At 46.2% G+C, this 21,401-nt stretch overlaps 1 protein-coding gene across 1 annotated transcript in view; it reads left to right on the forward strand.

Annotated features, from left to right (window-relative positions):
- The window catches only part of LOC134354613 (latent-transforming growth factor beta-binding protein 4-like), a 346,432-nt gene extending 325,796 nt beyond the window's left edge, over positions 1-20,636 (forward strand). Inside the window, exons 34-40 of the mRNA XM_063063620.1 lie at positions 5,452-5,529; positions 7,552-7,680; positions 8,632-8,775; positions 9,435-9,587; positions 12,027-12,479; positions 16,640-16,789; positions 17,271-20,636. Of these exons, the coding sequence (XP_062919690.1) occupies positions 5,452-5,529; positions 7,552-7,680; positions 8,632-8,775; positions 9,435-9,587; positions 12,027-12,479; positions 16,640-16,789; positions 17,271-17,440 (1,277 nt within the window). The 3' untranslated portion in view covers positions 17,441-20,636. The remainder of the gene's footprint in view (positions 1-5,451; positions 5,530-7,551; positions 7,681-8,631; positions 8,776-9,434; positions 9,588-12,026; positions 12,480-16,639; positions 16,790-17,270) is intronic.
- Positions 20,637-21,401: the final 765 nt, after the last annotated feature.

Consider the following 21,401-nt stretch of genomic DNA (forward strand, 5'->3'; position numbering starts at 1 on the left):
GATAGAACTGAATCAGGATCTGAATCAGGTTTAATATCACCGGCATATGTTGTGAAATTTGTAGCTGTACAATGTAATACATAATAATAGAGAAAAAAACTGAATTGCAGCAAGAGACATAATCTGATTAGGGATAGTCAACATGGTTTTGTCAAGGGCAGGTTGTGCCTTATGAGCCAGATTGAATTCTTTGAGGATGTAACAAAACATATTGATGAAGGTTGAGCAGTGGACGTAGTGTATATGGATTTCAGTAAGGCATTTGATAAGGTTCCCCATACAAGGCTCCTTCAAAAAGTAAGGAGGCATGGGATCCAAGGAGACTTTGCTTTGTGGATCCAGAATTGGCTTGCAAAGGGTAGTTGTAGATGGTTCATATTCTGCATGGAAGGCGGTGACCCAGTGGTGTTCCACAGGAATCTGTTCTAGGACCCCTCCTCTTTGTGATTTTTATAAGTGACCTGGGTGAAGAAGTAGAAGGGTGGGTGAGTAGGTTTGGTGATGACACAAAGGTTGGGGGTGTTGTGGATAGTCTGGAGGGTTGTCAGAGGTTACAGTGGGACCTCGAGAGAATGCAGAACTGGGCTGAGAAGTGGCAGATGGACTTCAACCCAGACGAGTGTGAAGTGATTCAATTTGGTAGGTCAAATGCAGTGTGGAGGATCTAAGAGATCTTGGGGTTCGTGTCCGTAGGACACTCAAAGCTGCTGCGCAGGTTGACAGTGTTGGTAAGAAGGCATATGGTGTGTTGGCGTACATCAACCATGGGATTGAGTTCAAGAGCCATGACGTAATCTTACAGCTATACAAGATCTTGGTCAGTCCCCACTTGGAGTACTGTGTTCCATTCTGGTCACCTCACTACAGGAAGGATGTGGATATTATAGAGAGAGTGCAGAGGAGATTTACAAGGATGTTGCCTGGATTGGACGGTGTACCTTATGAGAACAGGTCGAGTGAAATTGGCCTTTTCTCCTTGGAGCAATGGAGGATGAGAGGTGACCTGATAGAGGGGCATTGATCATGTGGATAGCCAGAGGCTTTTTCCCAGGGCTGAAATGGCTGACACGAGGGGGCATAGTTTTAAGGTGCTTGGAAAGAGGTACTGAGGGGATGTCAGTGGTAGGTTTTTCACACAGAGGGTGGTGGGTGCGTGGAATGCAGTGCCGGCAGCGGTGGTGGAAGCGGATACAATAGGGTCTTTTAAGATCCTCTTAGATAGGTACATGGAGCTTAGAAAAATAGAGGGCTATGCGCTAGGGAAATTCTATGCAGTTTCTAGAGTAGTTTGCATGGTCGGTACAACATTGTGTGCCGCAGGGCCTGTAATGTGTTGTAGATTTCTATGTTCTATATAAGTATATGTATATTAAATAGTTCAATTAAATAAGTAGGACAATTTTTTAAAGTAGTGAGGTAGTGTTCATGGGTTCAATATCCATTCAGAAATCTGATGGCAGAGGGGAAAAAGCTGCTTCTGAATCATAGATTGTATGTCTTCAGGCTTCTGTACCTCCTTCCTGATGGCAACAATGAGAAGAGGACATGTCCTGGATGATTGGTGGTCCTTAATGATGGACACTGCCTTTTTTAAGGCATTGCTCATTGAAGATGCCCTGGATACCTGGCGGCTAGTGCCCATGTTGGAGCTGATTAAATTTACAACTCTCTGCAGCTTATTTTGATCCTGAGCCATGCGCCCCCCCCCCCACGTACCAATCAGTGATGCAGCCAGTTAGAATATTCTCCTCCTGTAGAAATTTGCAAGTACACAGCTACATTGAGTTCCAGCAGGTACAAATGAAGGGAAAAACTAGAAAGGGCAAACAACAGAAGTTACAATGAAGATTAAACTGAAATCCTGCATACTGAATAGAGATGTTTTCCAAAACCACCGGACCATCTATGTTTAACTTCTCCAGTGTAGAGGATATGACAATGCACTAATTTGGAAGATATCTAAAGGAAATGACAACTCACTTGGTAGGACTGTTTGAGTCCCTGAATAGTGTGAACAGTTGAGGTAGAAGAGTGGTGTTACATCTCTGCAATCACGTAGGAAAACACCATGAGAAAGAATGTGGGCCATGGAAATGGAAAAGGTGCTTGGAGATTTGAAGACCGTGGAAAAGGGGGGAAGGGGAAGATAGTCTGGTGGCAAACGTGGCCATTGTATATGGGTGCTGACAGGCTGGAGTGTGAGCACCAGAGATTATCCTTGTTTTGTCTGAGAGAAGAAGGAAGAAGAGGAGATATTTGAAAGTCAGAGCAGGGTAAAGATTGGCAGCAATATGTGTGAAATTTGTGATTTCCATACAAGTTCACAAAGCAGCCCCAGTCTAGTTGTCGGAGTATTCAATAATGATTTGAGGGAAGAAGTCCAAGTGTAATGAAGCAAAAACCTTACAGCCTTAAGTCATAGACTAATACAGCTCGGAAAAAGGCCATTTGGCCTATCTAGTCTATGCTAACCAAGCTTGTCCCAATCCGCCAATGTTTGGCCCATAACCTTCGAAGCCTTTACCATCCATGTACCCGTTCAGCTGTCCTTTAAAAGTGTATTTTGTATCTTCCTCAAAACACTTGCTCGGTCGGCTCATTCTACACGTTATACCTCCCTTTGTATAAACAAAGTTGCTCCTCAGGTCCATCTTGAGGTAGCTAGCATAGTTAGCACAAGGCTTTACAGTGCCGGCAGGGTCCACTTGAACTTGTTATGTGGCCATACCATCTCAGCTTCCTCTTCTTTACTGTGGACAGTAGATCTTTGTAGTGTCTCATGTGCTGGGTGATGGTCCTTCATGCTTTGTCGTTTGAGACATGGTCTGTATAGGAGATGCCAAGGAGCCTCTGTAGCATCTCATTTCTACTGCCTGGATCTTCTTTTGCAGTTCTGTTGTCAAAGTCCATGATTCACATGCATACAAGAAGACAGAGAGCACAAGTGCATATAGGAGTTTCAGCTTGGATCTGAGAGCGATGTTATTGCCTCTCCAGTTTGGTTTTAGTTTAGCCAGCGTTGCTGTTTCTCGAGCTGGCCTTGCAAAGACTTTAGGTTTTGATCCTTCCTGGTTGATGATGGCACCAAGATACTTGAACCATTTGACAGTCTCTAGTCCTTGTCCACTGACAGTGATTTTTGTCATCATTGGCTGTTCACTGTTGCTCAAAGGCTTGGTTTTCTCTGTGCTGATCTCTGTGCCATACCTGGTAGATGTATTGTCCAGAGCAACAGAGATCCTCAGCAATAAACAGGGAACTATTTACTAAAGGCCCACACTCAATGATTACGGAACAGCTTTTTCCTCACCCATCCACTATCAGATTTCTGAATGGGCATCGAACCCATGAACACTACATCACTACTTCTTTTGCACTACTTATTCAGTTTAATATATGTGGCATGGTAGTGTAATAGTTAGCACAATACTTTACAGTATCAGCGAGCCAGGTTCTCTTCCCATCACTGCCTGTAAGGAGTCTGTACGTTCTCTCCATGACCGTGTGGGTTTCCTCCGGGTGCTCCAGTTTCAAAGATCTAAGTACATACACTCACCCTAATTCACAGTTTTTCTCTATTATTATGTATTGCATTGTTCTGCTGCCACATAACAACAAATTTCATGTCAAATGCTGGTGATATTAAACCTGATTTTGATCTCATTTGCAGACTTACACACCACACCTTGCACATTCTTATCCAAATCATTGACATAGATTGCAAACAAGAGGACCTAATACCAGCCCTGAGGCACACGACTCGTTATGGGCCTTCAGCCCAGGAAACTACTCTCTCCGAATCAGAGTCAGCTTTATTATCATAGACATATGTCAGGAAAGTTGTTATTTTATTACCGCGGAATAGTGCAAGACTTAAAAAATACTATAAGCTGCAAGGATAAATAAATAAATCGTCATCATCATCATAGTGTGCCATGTCGTAGGACGTAGGCAATCATAGTCTTTCCATGAATATGATTGTTCTTGGCAAATTCTTCTACAGAACCGGTTTGCCATTACCTTCTCCTGGGCAGTGTCTTTACAAGACTGGTGACCCAATCTCTTCCGAGATTGTCTGCCTGGTGTCAGTGTTCGCATAACCAGGACTTGAGATACGTACCAGCTGCTCATACGACCGTCCGCCACCTGCTCCAGTGGCTCCACGTGACCCTGATCGGGGAGGGGGGGCTTAGCGGAGGGAAGGAGTGCCTTATAGCTCCTTTGGTAGAGACACATCCCCACCCCGCCACCCAAAATTAATAAATAAATAGTACTAAGGAGGAATAGTGAGGTAGTGTTCATGGGTTCATGGTCCATTCAGAAATTGGACGATGGAGAGGAAGGAGCTGTACCTCCTCGTTGAATGTATTATTGAGAAGTCATGTTCCAGATGGTGAAGGTCCCTAATGATGGAGGCCACTTCCTTGAGGCACCAAGTCTGCTGCTGTAGCCCATCCACTTCGGAGTTTGACATGTTGTGCTTTCAGAGATGCCCTTCCGCACACCACTGTTGTAACGCGTGGTTATTTTAGTTACTTTCAGCTTCCTCTCAGCTTGAACCAGTGTGGCCACTCTGACCTCTCTCATGAACCAGGGGTTTTTTACCCACAGAACTGCCACTCACTGGATTTTTTTTTCTGCTTCTCACACCGTTCTCTGTAAACTCTAGAGACTGTTGTGTATGTCTAGGGTCCTCTCCTCAACAACCACCATGAGATTACCTTCAGCAGGACTCCAGCTTTTGAAGACAGTCAATCATCCCAAACTTTTAAGGAAAGTAGGGGTAGGCAATAAATCTGGCCTTGTCACTGATTCCTACATCAGAGAACTAAATTCAAAGTTCAAAGTAAATTTTATTATCAAAGTACATGTATGTCATCATAATACAAACCTGAGTTTCATTTTCAGCAATCTACAGAATAGTAACTATAACAGGATCAATGGAAGACACAAAACGAAATATAAATAAATGGCAATAAATGACAAGAACATGAAATACTGAGATAAAGAGTCCTTAAAGTGAGATAATTGGTTGTGGGAATATTTCAGTTATGGGGACACACAAAATCCTGGAGGAACTCAGCAGGCCAGGCAGCATCAATGGAAAAGTGTGAACAGTTGATGTTTTGGGTCAAGACCCTTCATCGAGGGAAAAAAAACACAAAATTGAAAGAGTCCAGGCATATTCAGCTCAGCTCAGTTCTAGTTCAGTCCAGCAGTGTTATTATCTGCAGACCGCCCCAATCAAAGTCGCACAAAACAGCAACAATAAAAAGGAGGGATCAGAAAGCAGATCACATCATAAAGTGACCCACAGCGTCCAATCTTTAAACCACATTGACTAAACCTTGCCTAAGACCCAGGACTGTAACGGCGTGGAGGGAGAGAGAGGCCGTTTGAATGCAGGGGCCTTATTTAATTAACTTTATCTGTGAATTGATTCTGTTCCAGATGAATATCGGTCTCTGTGCCCTCAAGGGCGAGGGTTTATTTCCCTTCCACACCCAACACGTGAAAGGAGTTACACAGGTGAGTAAACTGCCAGTGGGCCTTGGAGACTGAGGGTCTTAGAGAGTATGTAAGGATCTTTTTGAACTTCTTGGAAGCTGAACTGCTCTGACTTTCATCCCCTGCATTAGTTTCTCATCCATCACTCAGTGTAGTCCCTGCTCTTGCTGGCTGCACAGTGCTGCTGTGCCCACGGTCAGTGTGAGATGCACTTTTGCATCGATTGAAATATCGATGAGAGCAACTTTGATTTCACCCTCCAGACACATCCACAGAGAGAGCCCAGGCCTCCCTCTCATTGTCTACACTTGGTGATGACAACACCACGCTCATCTCCAGGGATTGGAAATGCTTTAAGAAGAGAGATAGCAAAATCTGCAATAAAACTACTCCAAAATGGCTCAGCATCGAGCTCACCAGGTGATGATTGTCACCTTCCCCGCCCACCACTGGGGCCCTGGTTCTCACATTTGGCTTTTAATCCATCAGGGGTTTGCTTCATGAACTCCATTTCAAATCATACGATTCACAGGAACAATACTGCAAGATATGTTTAAATAAGTAAATTGTAAGTGTGTTGTAGTATTAATTATATAACTGTACAGAAATCTGCTAGTCCATAATCACCAAAGTCCGAAGTGTGGTGTGTATGTTCACAGGGGGAAACTTTTTCCCTGAATAAACTAATACTCAGTACAGTACACAAACTTCCTTACCCAGGCTGAACAGTAACGCTGACTCTTTACCCGAATAAAATCAAATCAAGTTTAATTATCATTTAACCATATAAGGTGCAAAACATACACAGCACATTCAAATAAGCAAGCAAAAAAAAAACACCATAGTCATGCAAAAAAAAACACACTTATATAGCCCAAGACTCTGAGTGACATGTCCCACAAATGGATGGTACAGTTCCTGGCAGTCCAGCCTGACATTGCACCGATCGAACACTGGAGGGCCACACTGACAGGAGAGGCCATCCCTAGCCGAGCGTAGACGCCACGCTGCACCGCCTCTGGCATCTCCTCTCCCAGACTGCAGCAGTGTGCAAGCCTCCAGCTTGAGGCCTAGTCCTCACTACAACCGAGTCTACGCAGCTCCCACATCATCCGTCATTTCACCGGACAGGCCTGCAGTATCTTACATTAACAATGTCCAACAGGGTCTTGCAGCCACAAGAGCTACATCCAGGACATTCAACTGTGTCTACACTGCATGCCGCCTTTGCGCACCAGCTCCATTGTCTCCAATAGAGCCTCTCCAAACCCATTCTGGCCCCTCCAACATGCCGGCCAGCTCCTTTGACACCGCAGCCAGCTACTCAGATCAACGAACAGCTCACTGATGGCATGGGCCTTTAGTACCCAGTTCTTGGAGTCCAGTATTGTCTTGCAATCATAAAAAACACATTTAACAAAGAAAAAAACCTTAGGTTGGCCCCCGAGAGGCTGCTGCATCCAGATGTGCCACCATGTTAGCAGAAGTCCCTATTAACCTATTACTCAGTACAGGACACCAAGGAATGGTCCTTACCCTAGCTAAATAGTAACTTTGGCCCTTTCCCTGAATAAACTATTACTCAGTACAGTACACAAGGGAATGTTCCTTCCCCTGGCTGAACAGTAACTCAGGTTCTTCAAAGTTCAAAGTACATTGATTATCAAACTACGTATACATTATACAACCTCGAGATCCGTCTTCTAGCAGGCAGCCACAAATCAAAGAAATCAAAGAACCCATTAAAGCAAAAGAAGACCGTCAAACACTCAATGTGCAAAGAAAAAAAAACAAATAATGCAAACAATAAAAATAAGCATTAAACTGAAGTTCACGAAATTGAGTTAGTAGCCATAAAGCCAGTCATTACTGCAGCTGATCAGAAGCCTGTGAGGTTCAGGCCACAGCCTCAGTTCAGCACAGAGACGAATAAACCTCGCGTAACAGCACCAACACCCTGCCGTTTTCAATCTGGCCCAGCGCTTAAATTATCCAAACCTTAAATCTTTGGATAAGAGCTTAATTTGATTCTCTGGGTCACAGATGCCGATGAGTGTACGCTGTTTGGGTCGGAAGTCTGCAAGAATGGCGTGTGCGTCAACACGATTCCAGGATACTCCTGTTATTGTCCATTCGGATACTATTATCATTCCACCCTCCTCGAGTGCATTGGTGAGTGTCAGTGGACGTAGGGAATGGGTGGGAGGGGGAGCTGGAAGGAACAATGTCAAACATTCCGAATGGTGTTTGACTGAAGTACAGGCCACAGCAAGACACAGAAGATCAGAGAGAAAGGGATGGAGGAATGGAGTTAGAGATGAGGCTGACATTTTGAAACTGGGGAAAGACTGGAAATATGGAGGCAAAAACGGCAGATGGATGGAGAGATGGGCTGAGATGAAAAGGAGTAAGAAGTGGTGAGAGATGGGGTGAAACTGGGGAAGACAAACTGACACAAGGATCTACACAGTGAATCTGACTCAAGTTCATGACCTGAATGGTGGGGGTCCTGGATGATGGATGCTGCTTTCTAGGGGGCAGATCCTTGTAGATGCACTCAATGGCAGGAAAGGCATTACTTGCGATGGACTGGTCCGTATCCACTACTTCTTGTAGGCTTTTCCACTCTTGGATATTGGTCTTTCCATATCAGGTTGCAATGCACTTGAATGGAGCTGGTGAGTGATTTGATATTGCATCAAACATCTCCTGAAATGATGGGGATACCCTTTGAGGAGAAATTGAAGTATTTTATTTTGTTGAATTTCAGAGAATGAGAAATTCATTCATGAAATACTGAGAGGGTTGGAGGGAAGTTCACCAGTCCAGAATTAGAGTGTCACAAATTCAGAATGAGGGATGGAGATATGTTTGCCTAGGCCAGAATTAGTGTGCCACAAATTCAGAATGATTTTTTTGTCCACTGAACTGTAGGGAACTTATTGTCACCCAGTAGGTTTTTCCCTTCTGTCAGGTTGCTGTCCCCAAAAAGCAGGGCCCCAGGGCCGAATGGCCTATTCATAGGTGGTTTGGGCACAGACTCGACAGCTCCTCTTACTCACCCACGTTGGGATCAGAATTCAGGATTATTGGCTTTAAAGTTAATCTGTTCTGTCTTGTCAGATAACGATGAGTGTGAGGACGCAGATGTTTGTGACAATGGAGATTGTGTGAACACAGTGGGTTCCTATTACTGTTCGTGTCAGCCTCCCCTCATCCTTGATGTCACTCTTCGCAGATGCACCTCCAACGATACCGAGCAGTTTGGTAAGTGGCAGAGTATTGTCCAGGGCAAGTGGAATTCTCTCGTCCAGTCCCCATCCCGGCCCTAGTCCGGTCCCCATAGCGGCCCTTGCCCAGTCCTCGAACCAGCTCTTGTATGGTTCCCATCCCGCCCCTTGATCAGCCCACAATGTGGCCCTTGACCTGTATCCCAGCCCTGGTCCAGGCCCTATCCCAGCCTTTCAATCCTGGAGACAGAGATCCCCTAAAGGTACCAGAATGAATTTTTGCAATGCTGTAGGTTGAAAGCCCACAAACAGATATTTGGGAAATTATGTTAATTTTTTGGTGCCATAATCTCAGAATGGCTGGAAAATCTCCTCCCATGGCATTCATTTGTAAGATTTGATCTGACAGACTGCATGGCATATTTCCTGTTGCAAAGTGATTCAGTCAGGTTATGGATGAAGTTCTGAGTTCCTTGAATTCACCTTAGCGTCTGGTGGTGTCTGATCCTGGGCTAAGGCCTATGAGCTGGTGTCACAGGTGGATAACAAACATGGTTTTGTCACTTTTTAACTCTGCATTTCCACCATCTCGTCTCTCGTCCTACTCTCCTTCCCTCCTCCTGTAACACTCTTCCCTTCCCCCATCTCCCCTCTTCCTTCCCTCATCTCACTCTCTCTACTCCTCTCCCCTCACAGATGTCCACATGGCTCTCTGTTGGCAGGAGGTAGGTCGCAATTACCTGTGTAAAAGGCCTTTTCTGGAGCGACTTACAACCTACACGGAATGCTGCTGTCAGTATGGTGAGGCATGGGGAATGGACTGTGCCCTGTGCCCAACCAGAAATACAGGTAACGTCACCCTCTCACCTCCACCCATCTCCAGTTCCTGACCAACCACTAAACTGACTCCAACACTACCATATCTACAGGAAGCAATACTTTAGAAAACATTTGTAGTCCTGTGTTCTCTGAGATGTGTTTGTGTAAAGGGAGTAGGAAATGTTAAAGATATTGTCACAGTTCAGGTAGATGGATCCCTAGGCCCTGATTAAATCTATTTCAGAAAGCGAGAGTGGAGATTGCTTTGGCTGTGCTGGGGATTTTTGCAGCTACTTCGGCTTTGGGAAACGTACCAGAAGACTGAATGTTGTTCTCTTACAGGCAGTGAGTCTTACATCAAAGCTGAGGAATTAATTGGAAGAATATCAAAGGTCAGGAGATCTACTCACTTAGAAAGGCGAGACTGATTAGGGGGAGTTAGCAAGTTGAGAAGGGATAAGCCTGATGGTAAGCTTTCAACGTAGAGAATGGTGGGTACATAGATGAGCTGCCAGTGGAGGTTGTAAAGACAGATAAAATACAGATACTTGAATAGGAAGAAGCTGGCATTAGCAAGCAATGCGACGAAGGGTGACAAACTTGGTTCACAAAACTACTGATTTCACTTCATTTCCGCCCTCCTTTTCTTTCTGTTCTCCTGCTGTTGGAGCCTGTGATCTACATTTTGCTAGTGCATCTTTGGGCTGATTGAGCAAACTGGTGCCTTGCTGTCTCCTACAGAGTTCAGTGAGGTTTTGTGCGGCCTGGAGGCCGTGAAGCCTGGAGATGGGACGCAAGCCCATGATCGGCTCCATTCTCGCTGACCTCACCGACTAAAGCATTGAGGAAGATTGAAATCAACGAGGATGAGAACAGAAGAGGGGCGGATGTTCTGTGCCGTCTACCTGCATGTAACCAGTCTCTCTCTCCTCACTCGCTGCTCCCGGAGGAAGCGCTTGACCGGTCTCTCTCTCTCCTCACTCGCTGCTCCCGGAGGAAGCACTTGACCGGTCTCTCTCTCTCTCCTCACTCGCTGCTCCCGGAGGAAGCACTTGACCGGTCTCTCTCTTCTCACTCGCTGCACCCGGAGGAAGCACTTGACCGGTCTCTCTCTCTTCTCACTCGCTGCTCCCGGAGGAAGGTGCCTATGTACAAATGTTCTCCCTCCCCCTTCTCGCTGGATGGTGCCAGAGTCCATGGGTCTTGGGCAAGGTTTAATTGACACATTTTGTGGATTGGACTCTGTAGTTCACGTTATGATGTGTTTCTGGTTTCTGGTCACTCGTTTTTTTGTTTCTGTTTTGTGGGAGTTTGATCAGAGTGGCCTAGCGCTGTAGCCTACGGATAGCGAGAGACTTGGTGCTCGATTGAACTGAACTGAGTATACCTGGAATCTTTCAAAGGCTTTGTTACTGAGACTTTTGAATTCTGTGTTCCTTGCTCACGTTTTTTCTCACCATTTGCGAGAGTTGGTTTTTTTTTGCACGTTCGGGATTTGATATTTTCTCTTTGAGTAGGTTCCATGGTTTTCTTTGTTCCGTGGCTGCCTGTGGGGAAGATGAATCCCAGGTTCTATACTGCATACGTTCTTTGGTAATAAACGTACAGGCCTATTGCGAGTGAATGGAATTCGTACAGACTGGTATCACAGTTAGCATGGAGGAGATGGGCAGAAGGACCTGTTTCTGTGCTGCACACCTCCAAGACTCGATGGTTCTTTGATGCATTTATACTCATCCTATGGAAATATCACTTACATTCTCCCAATGGTCCCATGCACTCATCCAAGAGGACCACAAAACCTTGTCATAGATTTGGAGGCTTGCGTGCCTCAGTGACCTGGAGAGTGATGTTGGCTGGGGTCAGGGCTTTATGCTTTGGCTTTTGATAGAGTCACCCATGCCAAACAGGTAGAGGCCAGACTAAGAGTGGTCCACCGGTCCTCTAGGTTCGGGGGTTCAGCTCAGGGCTAACAACCCTGTCTGGTCAACAAAACTGTTACAGAAAGAGCAATGAAGAATCCTACATCTGAGTACGACAATATTCCTGAGTCTCCACCCAGGACTTGTATGACTGACAACAGGAAGCTACTGACATGACGAAGGAAGCCCTGAACATCACCAGAGTTGGAGGAACTTCATTGCTGCCCTAAACACCAGCAGTGTAACAGGCAGTAGTAAGTCCCATCAACCGACGCATTGCCAATTCCACCACTCGCCAACACATTAGGGATGATTTACAGCATGCCTTTGGGACATGGGAGAAGACGGGAGCGTGCAAACTCCACACAACAGCACCAGAGGTGGGCACTGTATCTGGGTCTCTGCCCTCTCCACCAGTGACAGTCCAGTGCCTGTGGGAGATGGTCAATGGCCAAAGGATGATTTTTTTGAGGCCAAAGGGGTAGAAGGGAGAGGTGAAGTGAAGAATGAGGAATACTTGATATTGAAGCCCTCTTTTTTCCTGCAGAGTATCACAATGCGTTGTGCAGCTACCTGAGTTCACCCACTGAGGAAGACGATGGTTACCCTTATGGGTTGGAATATGAAAACTATGGTCCGCAGTTTGAACCCGAGTTCCCTCCAGATACCTTCCGGACCTACGATCCCCAAGAGTACGATGCTGGCCCATCTCCCCTCAGTGACGGACGAGGGGCCAGTCCCCCGGAGTTCGAGCCGTTCCCAGCTGCAGACCCTCTGGGTGGCCGTACGCTCTACGAGTCTCGCCGACAGCGCTCGGGGCCAGGCCACAGTGAGCAGAGCTCGCCCTCTCGATCCCGCTACCGGCCTCGAGCCAGGCACACCGGCCGAGGCTTCAGCACCAGGAGCACCCGGGTCAGCTTGCCCGAGCAGCAGAATCGTCAGCCAGACGCTGCACCAGACCCCCACCCTCACCTCATCAGTAACAATGGGCAATATCACAGTGAGTATTATCATGTCACTACGGACCTGGTCTCTCTCCCTCCCCTCCACTCCCACCCCTTTCCCTCTCCTCCCTCCACTCCCAGCCCTTTCCCTCTCCTCCCTCCACCCTCACCTCATCAGTAACAATGGGCAATATCACAGTGAGTATTATCATGTCACTGCGGACCTGGTCTCTCTGCCTCCCTCTCTCCCCCCTCCACTCCCACCCCTTTCCCTCTCCTCCCTCCACTCCCAGCCCTTTCCCTCTCCTCCCTCCACCCTCACCTCATCAGTAACAATGGGCAATATCACAGTGAGTATTATCATGTCACTGCGGACCTGGTCTCTCTCCCTCCCACGCACACACATTTCATCAGTAGCAATGGGGAAGATGAGAGTGAGGGAAATCGTGTCACTGCAGACCCTGTCCCTCTCTCGTCCTCTCCATTCCTCTCGCTCCCTTCTCATCCTCTCCCTGCGTCATCCCCATATTCTCTTTTTTAGAAGAGGTTATCAAAGTTCCCACATGGGGCGGTGCTCAAGAAGGTTCAGTCGCTCGGTATTCAAGATGAGGTAGTAAATTGGATTAGGCATTGACTTTTTGGTAGAAGCCAGAGAGTAACAGTAGATCGTTGCCTCTGACTGGAGGCCTGTGACTAGTGGTGTGGTGCAGGGATCGGTGTTGGGACCTTTCTTGTTTGTCATCTACATCAACGATCTGGATGATAATATGGTTAACTGGATCAGCAAATTTACAGATGACACTAAGATTGAGGGTGTAGTGGACAACGAGGAAGATGATCATAGCTTGCAGTGGAATCTTATCCAGCTGGAAATATGGGCTGAAGAACGGCAGATGGAATTTAATGTGGACGAGTGTGATGTTTTGCACTTCAGTAGGACCAACCAGGGTAGGCCTTACACAGTGAACAGTAGGGCACTGAGGAGTGTGGTAGAACACAGGGATCTGGGAATACAGGTACATAGTTTATTAGAAGCGGTGTCATAGGAGATAGGGTTGTAAAGAAAGCTTTTGATACATTGGCCTTCATAAACCAAAGTATCGGGTACAGGAGATGGGATGATATGTTGAAGCTGTATAAGGCATTGGTGAGGCCTAATTTGGTGTGCAGTTTTGGTCACCTACCTATAGAGAAGATGAAAATAAGGTTGAAAGAGTACAGAGTAAATTTATAAGGATGTTGCCGGGTCTGGAGGACCTGAGTTATAAGGAAAGATTGAATAGGTTAGGACTTTATTCCTTGGAATGTAGAAGATTAACAGAGGTATACAAAGTTACAAGGGGTATAGACGGGGTAAATGTAAGCAGGCTTCTTCCACTACAGTTGAGTGAGACTACAACTAGTGGTCATGGGTTAAGGGTAAAAGGTGAAACGGTGAAGGGGAACATGAGGGAAGCTTCTCTGCTCAGAAGGTGGTGAGAGTTTGGAATGATCTACTGACACAGTGATGCATGCAAGCTCGATTTCAGCATTTAAGATGTTTCGCTATGTACGTGGATGGTAAGGGTATAGAGGGCAATGGTCCCAGTGCAGGTCAATGGGAGTAGGTGGCTTAACTGGTTCGACATGGATTAGATGAGCCAAAAGGCGTGCTTCTGTGCTCTCCTTTTCCAGAGGACTAGAATATAAATGCAAGGATGTAATGTTGAGACTTTATAAAGTGCTGGTGAAGACTCACTTGGAGTATTGTGAACAGTTTTGAGCCCTTTAGCTAAGAAAAAGTGTGCGGACAGTGGAGAGGGTTCACGACAATGATTCCGGAAATGAAAAGATTATCACCTGAGGAACGTTTGATGGTTCTGGGCCTCTACTCACTGGAATTTCGAAGAATGGGGGAGAATCTCTTTGAAACATATCGAATGTCGAAAGGCCTCAGTAAAGTGGATGTGTGGAGGATGTTTCCTATAGATGGGGGGGTGTGATTTCAGACCAGAGGACACGGAATAGAGGGGTGTCCTTTAAGAATGGAGATGAGGAGGAATTTCTTTAGCCAGAGAGTGGTGAACCTGTGGAATTTGTTGCCACAGTCGGCTGCAGAGGCCAAGTTATTGGGTATATTTAAGGCAGAGCGACATACAAAATGCTGGAGGAACTCAGCAGACCAAGTAGCAACTATGAAAAAGTGTTAACAGTTGACGTTTTGGGCCAAGAATCTTTATCAGGACTGAAAAAAGGAAATGAGAAGTGAGAGTAAGAAAGTGGAGGAGGGGTAGAAGAAGTACAAGGTAGTCGGTGATGTGTGAAACTGGGAGAAGGGGAGGGGAGAAGGAAAGAGCTGGGAAGTCAATTGGTGAAAGGGATAAAGGGCTGGAGAAGGGAGAATCTGATAGGAGAGGGCTGAAGGCCGTGGAAGAAAGGGTAGGGGGAGGAGCGTCAGAGGGAGGTGATTGGTGATAGAAGATGAGGTGAGAGAGGGAAACAAGGATAGGGAATAGTGAAAGTGGGAAGCAACTATTGGAAATTCAAGAAATCGATGTTCATGCTATCAGGAAGGAGGCTACCCAGACAGAGTATGGGGTGTTGTTCCTCCAACCTGAGTGTGGCCTCATCACAACAGTAGAGGAGGCGATGAACAGACATGTCAGAATGGCAATGGAAGTAGATTTGAAATGGATGGCCACCAGGAGATTCTGCCTTTTCTGACAGACAGAGTACAGGTGCTTGGTGAAGCAGACTCCCAATCTTCGTCGGGTCTCACCAATATACAGGAAACCACACCAGGAGCACTGGATACAGTAGATGACCCCAACGGACTGACAGGTGAAGTGTCGCCTCACCTGGAATGGCTGTTTGGTGCCCTGAATAGTAGTGAAGGAGGAGGTGTAAGGGTTGGTGTGGCACTTGTCCTGCTTGCAAAGATAAGTACCGGGAGGGAGATCAGTGGGGAGGGGCAAATGGACAAGGGAGGCGCTTAGGGAACGATCCCTGTGGAAAGCAGAAATTCGGGAGGAGGGAAAGATATGCTTGGTGGTGGGATCCCATCAGAGATGGCAGAAGTTATGGAGAATAATGTGTTGGACACGATAGGCGAGGACAAGAGGAACCCTATCCTTGGAGGGGTGATGAGTGGATGGGGTGCGAGCGGACATGCGTGAAATGGAAGATGCAGTTGAGGGCAGTGTTGGTGTGGAGGAAGGGAAGCCCATTTCTTTGAAGAAGGAGGACATCTCTTTAGTTCTGGAATGAAAAGCCTCATCCTGAGAGCAGATGCAGCAGAGACAGAGGAACTGAGAGAAGGGAATGGCATTTTTACAAGTGACAGGGTGGGTATGACAGAAATGGCGAAAAAGATCCCCTGCATGCTCTCATCCACCCCATGACACCTTATTCTTCCTCCTGTCACCTCCATCCTTTTCCTCTCTCCCTGCTGTCCCCCTCTGCCCCCTCTCTATTGTCAGAGCCCTGTGCCTGTTATAATCCCTGTAATGTTTTGTAACTTCAAAACATTAAATTAATTCAAATGAAGGCACAGGAGTCCAAAATGTACGTCTAACTTCGTGCTTATTTTAAGCAAGGTGCACAGGTATCACATGGTAGCGTGATGACATATGGAATTCACGTATTTGTACATATAACCCATGATCGATAATTTGAATGAACAAGAACATTTGGTCAACCAGTCTATAGACAGGATTATGCACCATGGTAGAGTAGTGGTTAATACAACACAGTACAGTACCAGCAACCCAGATTCAGTTCCCAATGCTGTCTGTAAGGAGTTTGTATATCCTCTCCATGACCAAGTAGGTTTCCTCCAGGTGCTCCAGTGCCCTCCCACAATCCAAAGATGCTCCGGTTGGTAGGTCAATTGGTCATTGTAAATTGTCCTGTGATTAGACTGGCATTGAACCAGGGGTTGCTGGGAGGTGCAGTTCGAAGGGATGAAAGGACCTATTCAGCATTGTTTCTCAATGAGTACAAGTAACATCTTTCCTCCATTAACTCCATTAGTGACATTAACTTTGGATTTTACCCACACTTACCTGTAACACACCACAAACTGCGCATAGCCGCCACGGCCCATTTGTGATGCCCTCGCACTATCCTCACCCTGCCAGGATGAGACGGTTTCCTCCCACAGTCCAAAGACGTAATAAAACGGAAATATTAAATACACAGCAATCGCAGAACCTGACATTGTGCCGCTTTGATCCAGCCCGGTTCCAGCAATACAACAGCCTGCGGGTGGAGGAATGTGGAATTCTGAACGGCTGTGAGAATGGCAGGTGTGTCCGTGTGCCTGAAGGCTTCACCTGTCACTGTGATGCCGGCTACAGACTCGACATGACCAAGATGACTTGCATTGGTACGGAGTTGGAAGGGGGTGCTGGTGCAGGGGGAAGGGAGGCGCTGGGGGTTTGGAAGCTCGGCTTTAGGCCACAGTGAGGCAGGTTGGCCCAACAGCTGCTTCAGGCCAGGATAATGGCTCCTCTCACACACCCAGCTCAGAGATTTATTTTATCGAAAAACTGCACGTCCACAGAGTGTGATAACTCAAGTGTACTCCTGCGGTGTGCGAGCTGGCTGTGAGTGGATGCTACAAGAGGTGTGTCTGTGTGTGTGTGTGTGTGTGTCTGGGGTGCACAGGGGATGTGGGGGGGGGGAAATGAGTGTGCAGAGGGGTGAGTCCATTAATGGATCTGCAGGGGAGAGGGTGCACGTGGGTGTGAGTCTGTGGGGAATGAGTGTGACAAGCTATTTGTTGAGGAGTGGGAACTAAGTGGGTTGTGAAGTTAGTGAGAATGATGAGCTGAACACAGCCGCTAACACATTTCCTTTGGTTTCAGATATAAACGAGTGTGACGAAGTTGAAGATCCCAAAGTTCTCTGCAGAAATGCCAAATGCGTTAACACGGACGGCTCGTATCGATGCATCTGCTTACGCGGTTACGTGCTGTCACGCCAGCCCAATTACTGCACAACCGTGCAGGGGAGCATGAGGGGGGCAGGCTTGTGAAACCAAAGATTAAGAATAGCAACCAGTTCCACGTTTAAGAGACGAGTGGAGCATTGTTGAATAATCAGGGTGGGAGGTATTTATTTCACTGCTATTTAATTGATATTGGGGAGAGGCGGGGAGAAGCACAACTTATCATATGAGAGCACTTGGACTTCGAGTTTTTAACTGGGATTGTACTGGTCTTCAATCCAGCAGCTCTGCATTCCATCAGAACCTGACCTGCTGGCAGCAACTGTTCCTTGTATATAACGGTCCAGTATCATTAAAAACAATCTGGTCTGCATACAATGAATTAATATCATGCAATGTTGTTGTTGAATCTATTGTACTCAGAGTCCATGCTGATAGCTGTCTCAGTTTCGCTGAGCCACCTACAGATGACTCACTATTAATTTTGCTCACTGACCATTACACCGCTGGCATTTAGAGCAGCAATGAGAGTCCTTTATCTCTGGTATTGTTCATCATGTCAGTAGCTTCCTCTCTGTCTTCACTGGCAGTCACGCAGGTCCCGGGTGGAGACTCAGGAGTATCGTTGCACTCAGATGTTGAAGGATTCTTCATTGCTGTCTCCAGAAGAGTTTTGTTTTATCAGTCAGGGTTGTCAGCCCTGAGCTGGAGGGCTGGACCACTCTTAGTCTGCCCTCTACCCTTTGACCATTTGGCATGGGTGACCCTACCAAGCCCTGACTGCAGCCAGCAGAGCTCTCTGGGTCATTGAGGCACACAAGCCTCCAATCCCTACGACGAGGTTGTGGTCCTCTTGGAGGTGACTATTTATTGAATGGGTAATATATTTCACTACCATCTTTCAGGCTTCTATCCCTCCTTCCACCCTCAGAGAAACTCCTTTACGCTGCCGTGGCGCAGAATAGGACTTTATTGTCATTGCTCAAGACAATGAGATTGCATTGTCTCATTGAGGCTGATCGACTAAGCAACTAATGCAAGTATGATGATCTATCGCCAATAGCTCACATGAGCCAGTCAAGCAGTGGGGCAGCTTACATCTTCTTCAGGATTATCAGAGGACCCTTTTGAATCAGGGTATCAACTGTACATCTTGCAATCCTGAACTCTGTTACTGGGCAGCAAGCAACACTAAGGGATGTAGTAAATAAAGCTGGAATTCAGCTGGGATTTGCCAGAAATTTGGGCTACAATCGCTATGGACTCTGATCTGAAATGGATGTTACCCACTCCACCACAAGGAACATACAATCTGTCTCCGCAGTCAGAGTGTAAGTGGTCCATTAAGTTCCTCCTTTGGCTCATTTAAGTGGCTTGTCACTTCTTTGAAGGAATTGGGGCTATTGTTTATCTTGCAATAGTGCTGGACCCAGGGTCATAGAGTTGTAGGAGAGTACAGCACAGAAACAGGTCCTTCAGCCCATCTAGTCCATGCTGAACGATTTAGACTGTCTACTCCCATTGACCTGCACCTCCGTATCCCTACCATCGATAAGCTTCTCTTAAACGTTGAAATTGAGCTGACATGCACCACTCATGGTGACAGCTCATTCCACGCTCTCACCACCGTCTGAGTGAAAAAGTTTCCCCTCATGTTGCCCTTCAACTTTTCCTCCTTTCACCCTTAACCCATGACCTCTGGTTGTAGTCCCACCTAACCTCAGTGGAAAAAGCCTGTCATAATTCTGTAAGAGTTTTCAGGCTGTTTCTCAAAGGTGAGTTTCAGGGATTCAGAGAGCGCGTGGTGCAGTCAGCACTGTTGTCTATTCCTCATTTCCTTTGAGAAGCTGGCGTGCCCTGCCTTCCTGAAGTGGTGCAGTTCTTCTGGTGAAGATTCTGCCATAAAGCTGTTGGATAAGGAGCTCCAGAATTCAGAGCCAACGGGGAAGGGGTGTAGAGCCATCAATTCTTCTTTTAGCCTTAAAAGAGCAGAGCGAGGGAGGGACTGCACTGGCGAGCATTCATCCTGCCACCAACTACCCACTCCTCATCAACAGTGCATTGGTTCTGCCCTAAACACTTTGGCCATAAAGTGGCTTCCAACTCTGTGAATTCGATTTCCATCCATTCAGGTAATACTGGAGAGTCAAACATCAGATTGATAACGAGGCATCGGTTCGTCCATATTCCCCACCCGGGCACTACGGTATCTCTTCCAGAGTTCACTCTCTGAGATCGCTGCTTCTGTGCTTAGTTCTTCCGTTACAGTCCTGGAAGGAACACCTCCATCTCCTTGCAATGTGTCTGTAGAGAGAGCGAAAGACTGGGATCAGATTCTGTGAAAGGCAATGTTTACCAATGGGCAATCCCAAAATATCCAGAAAGAATAATTAGAATTAGAGTCAGAGTCGGGTTTAATATCACCCACCAGCATGTGTCGTGAGATTTGTTGTCTTTTCAGTGGCAGTACATCGCAATACATAATGCAGACAAAAACGTGAATTACAGTGAATATATATACTTATGGTAATTCACATTTTGTCTCTTACGTATTGCATTTTAACACATATATAAAATAGTAAAATAAGTAGTGCAAAAATAGAAATAAAAAAGTAGTGAGGTAGTGTTGATGGGTCCATTCAGAAATCTGATGGCAGAGGGGAAGAAGCTGCCCTGGAACATGAATGAAATTGCTGCAGTGTTGGTAACTACTGCAATATCATCCATGCAGTCTCAATTGAGCAAGCCCATGTTTCACACTGTTCATTCATTTGTTCGTTCATCGTGTGCCGAGTCCTATGAGGTGGGCGTTCATGGTCTTTCCATAAACGTGACTGTTCTCGGCAACTGTTTCGACTGAAGCTGTTTGCCATTGCCTTCTTCTGGACATGCCTCCCCAGCCATCATAATGCTCACCAGAAATTGCCTGGTATCAGTGGTCGCATCACCAGGACTTGTGATCTGCACCAGCTGCTCAAACAACATTCCACCACTTGCTCCCGTGGCCTCACGTGACCCTGATCAGTGGGGGGGGGGGAGAGAGGGGAAGTAGGTGCTACACATTGTCCCCTACCCCTCCTTTGGCAGTGTCACATCTCCACCCGCCCCATCACCCCCCCCGCCATACCTTGCCTCAATATCTCAGATTTAGAACAGAGCAGGACCAATGGAAATCTCAGAATATTCCCAAATGTTATCACCTTAACTAGTACCTATGAATATCATTGTACTTTCACTCGAAATACTGCATCTTTTGTATAACTTTAAAAAGAATGAGCGCATCTTTTTAGCCTGATGTACTGTCTTTCTATACTTTGTTAATCATCTCAAATTAAAAGACAAATTAAGATGTGCCCTAAATATTGCTGTATTGTAAATTCTTATCTGAGACAGAGTTTGAAGTTTTTGCCACCATAGCGTCACAGGTGGTTTTTAAACCATTTCTTACAGAAATTTAGACCTGTACATTCTAGGTGTTTTGCTATGTTATCAACTAAAAACTGGGCTGGTTCTGCTTGCCGCTCTGCGCCGTTTATTCAGCTCAGCACCGAACTGAGGCAGCGGCCTGCTCCAACTGCAATGATGCCTGGCTTCGCATCTTTCATAAAACTTCAGTTGTGAATGCTATTTGCTTACTTTTATTGGTTGCTCAATTTTTCTTCCTCTCTGTGTATTGGGTGTTTGAAAATCTTTTTTTTAAAATAGGTTCATTTTGGGTTTCTTTGTTCTGTGGCTGCCTACAAGGAGATGAATCTCAAGCTTGTATAATGTATACATACTTTGATAATGAACTTGGAACTTTAAAATCTGACATTTGACCACGAGAAGACATGAAAACACATGCTAACTGTCTTGGAGCAAAAAGCAGAGAAGCTGAGGGAGGGATTTCCAGGGACTGCAGCATCAGTAGCTAAAGCTACAGTCACTATGAGAATGCATTTGAAAGTCAGAAATAGAGGAATGCAGCTTTCCACAATGCTGGAAGGGGTTTCAGAGGTAGGAGGGATTAAGCCTGAGAATACAGGCCTGAGAAGTTCAAAGTTAAAGT

Source organism: Mobula hypostoma, chromosome 12, assembly GCF_963921235.1.
Source record: "Mobula hypostoma chromosome 12, sMobHyp1.1, whole genome shotgun sequence".
Lineage (NCBI taxonomy): Eukaryota > Metazoa > Chordata > Chondrichthyes > Myliobatiformes > Myliobatidae > Mobula > Mobula hypostoma.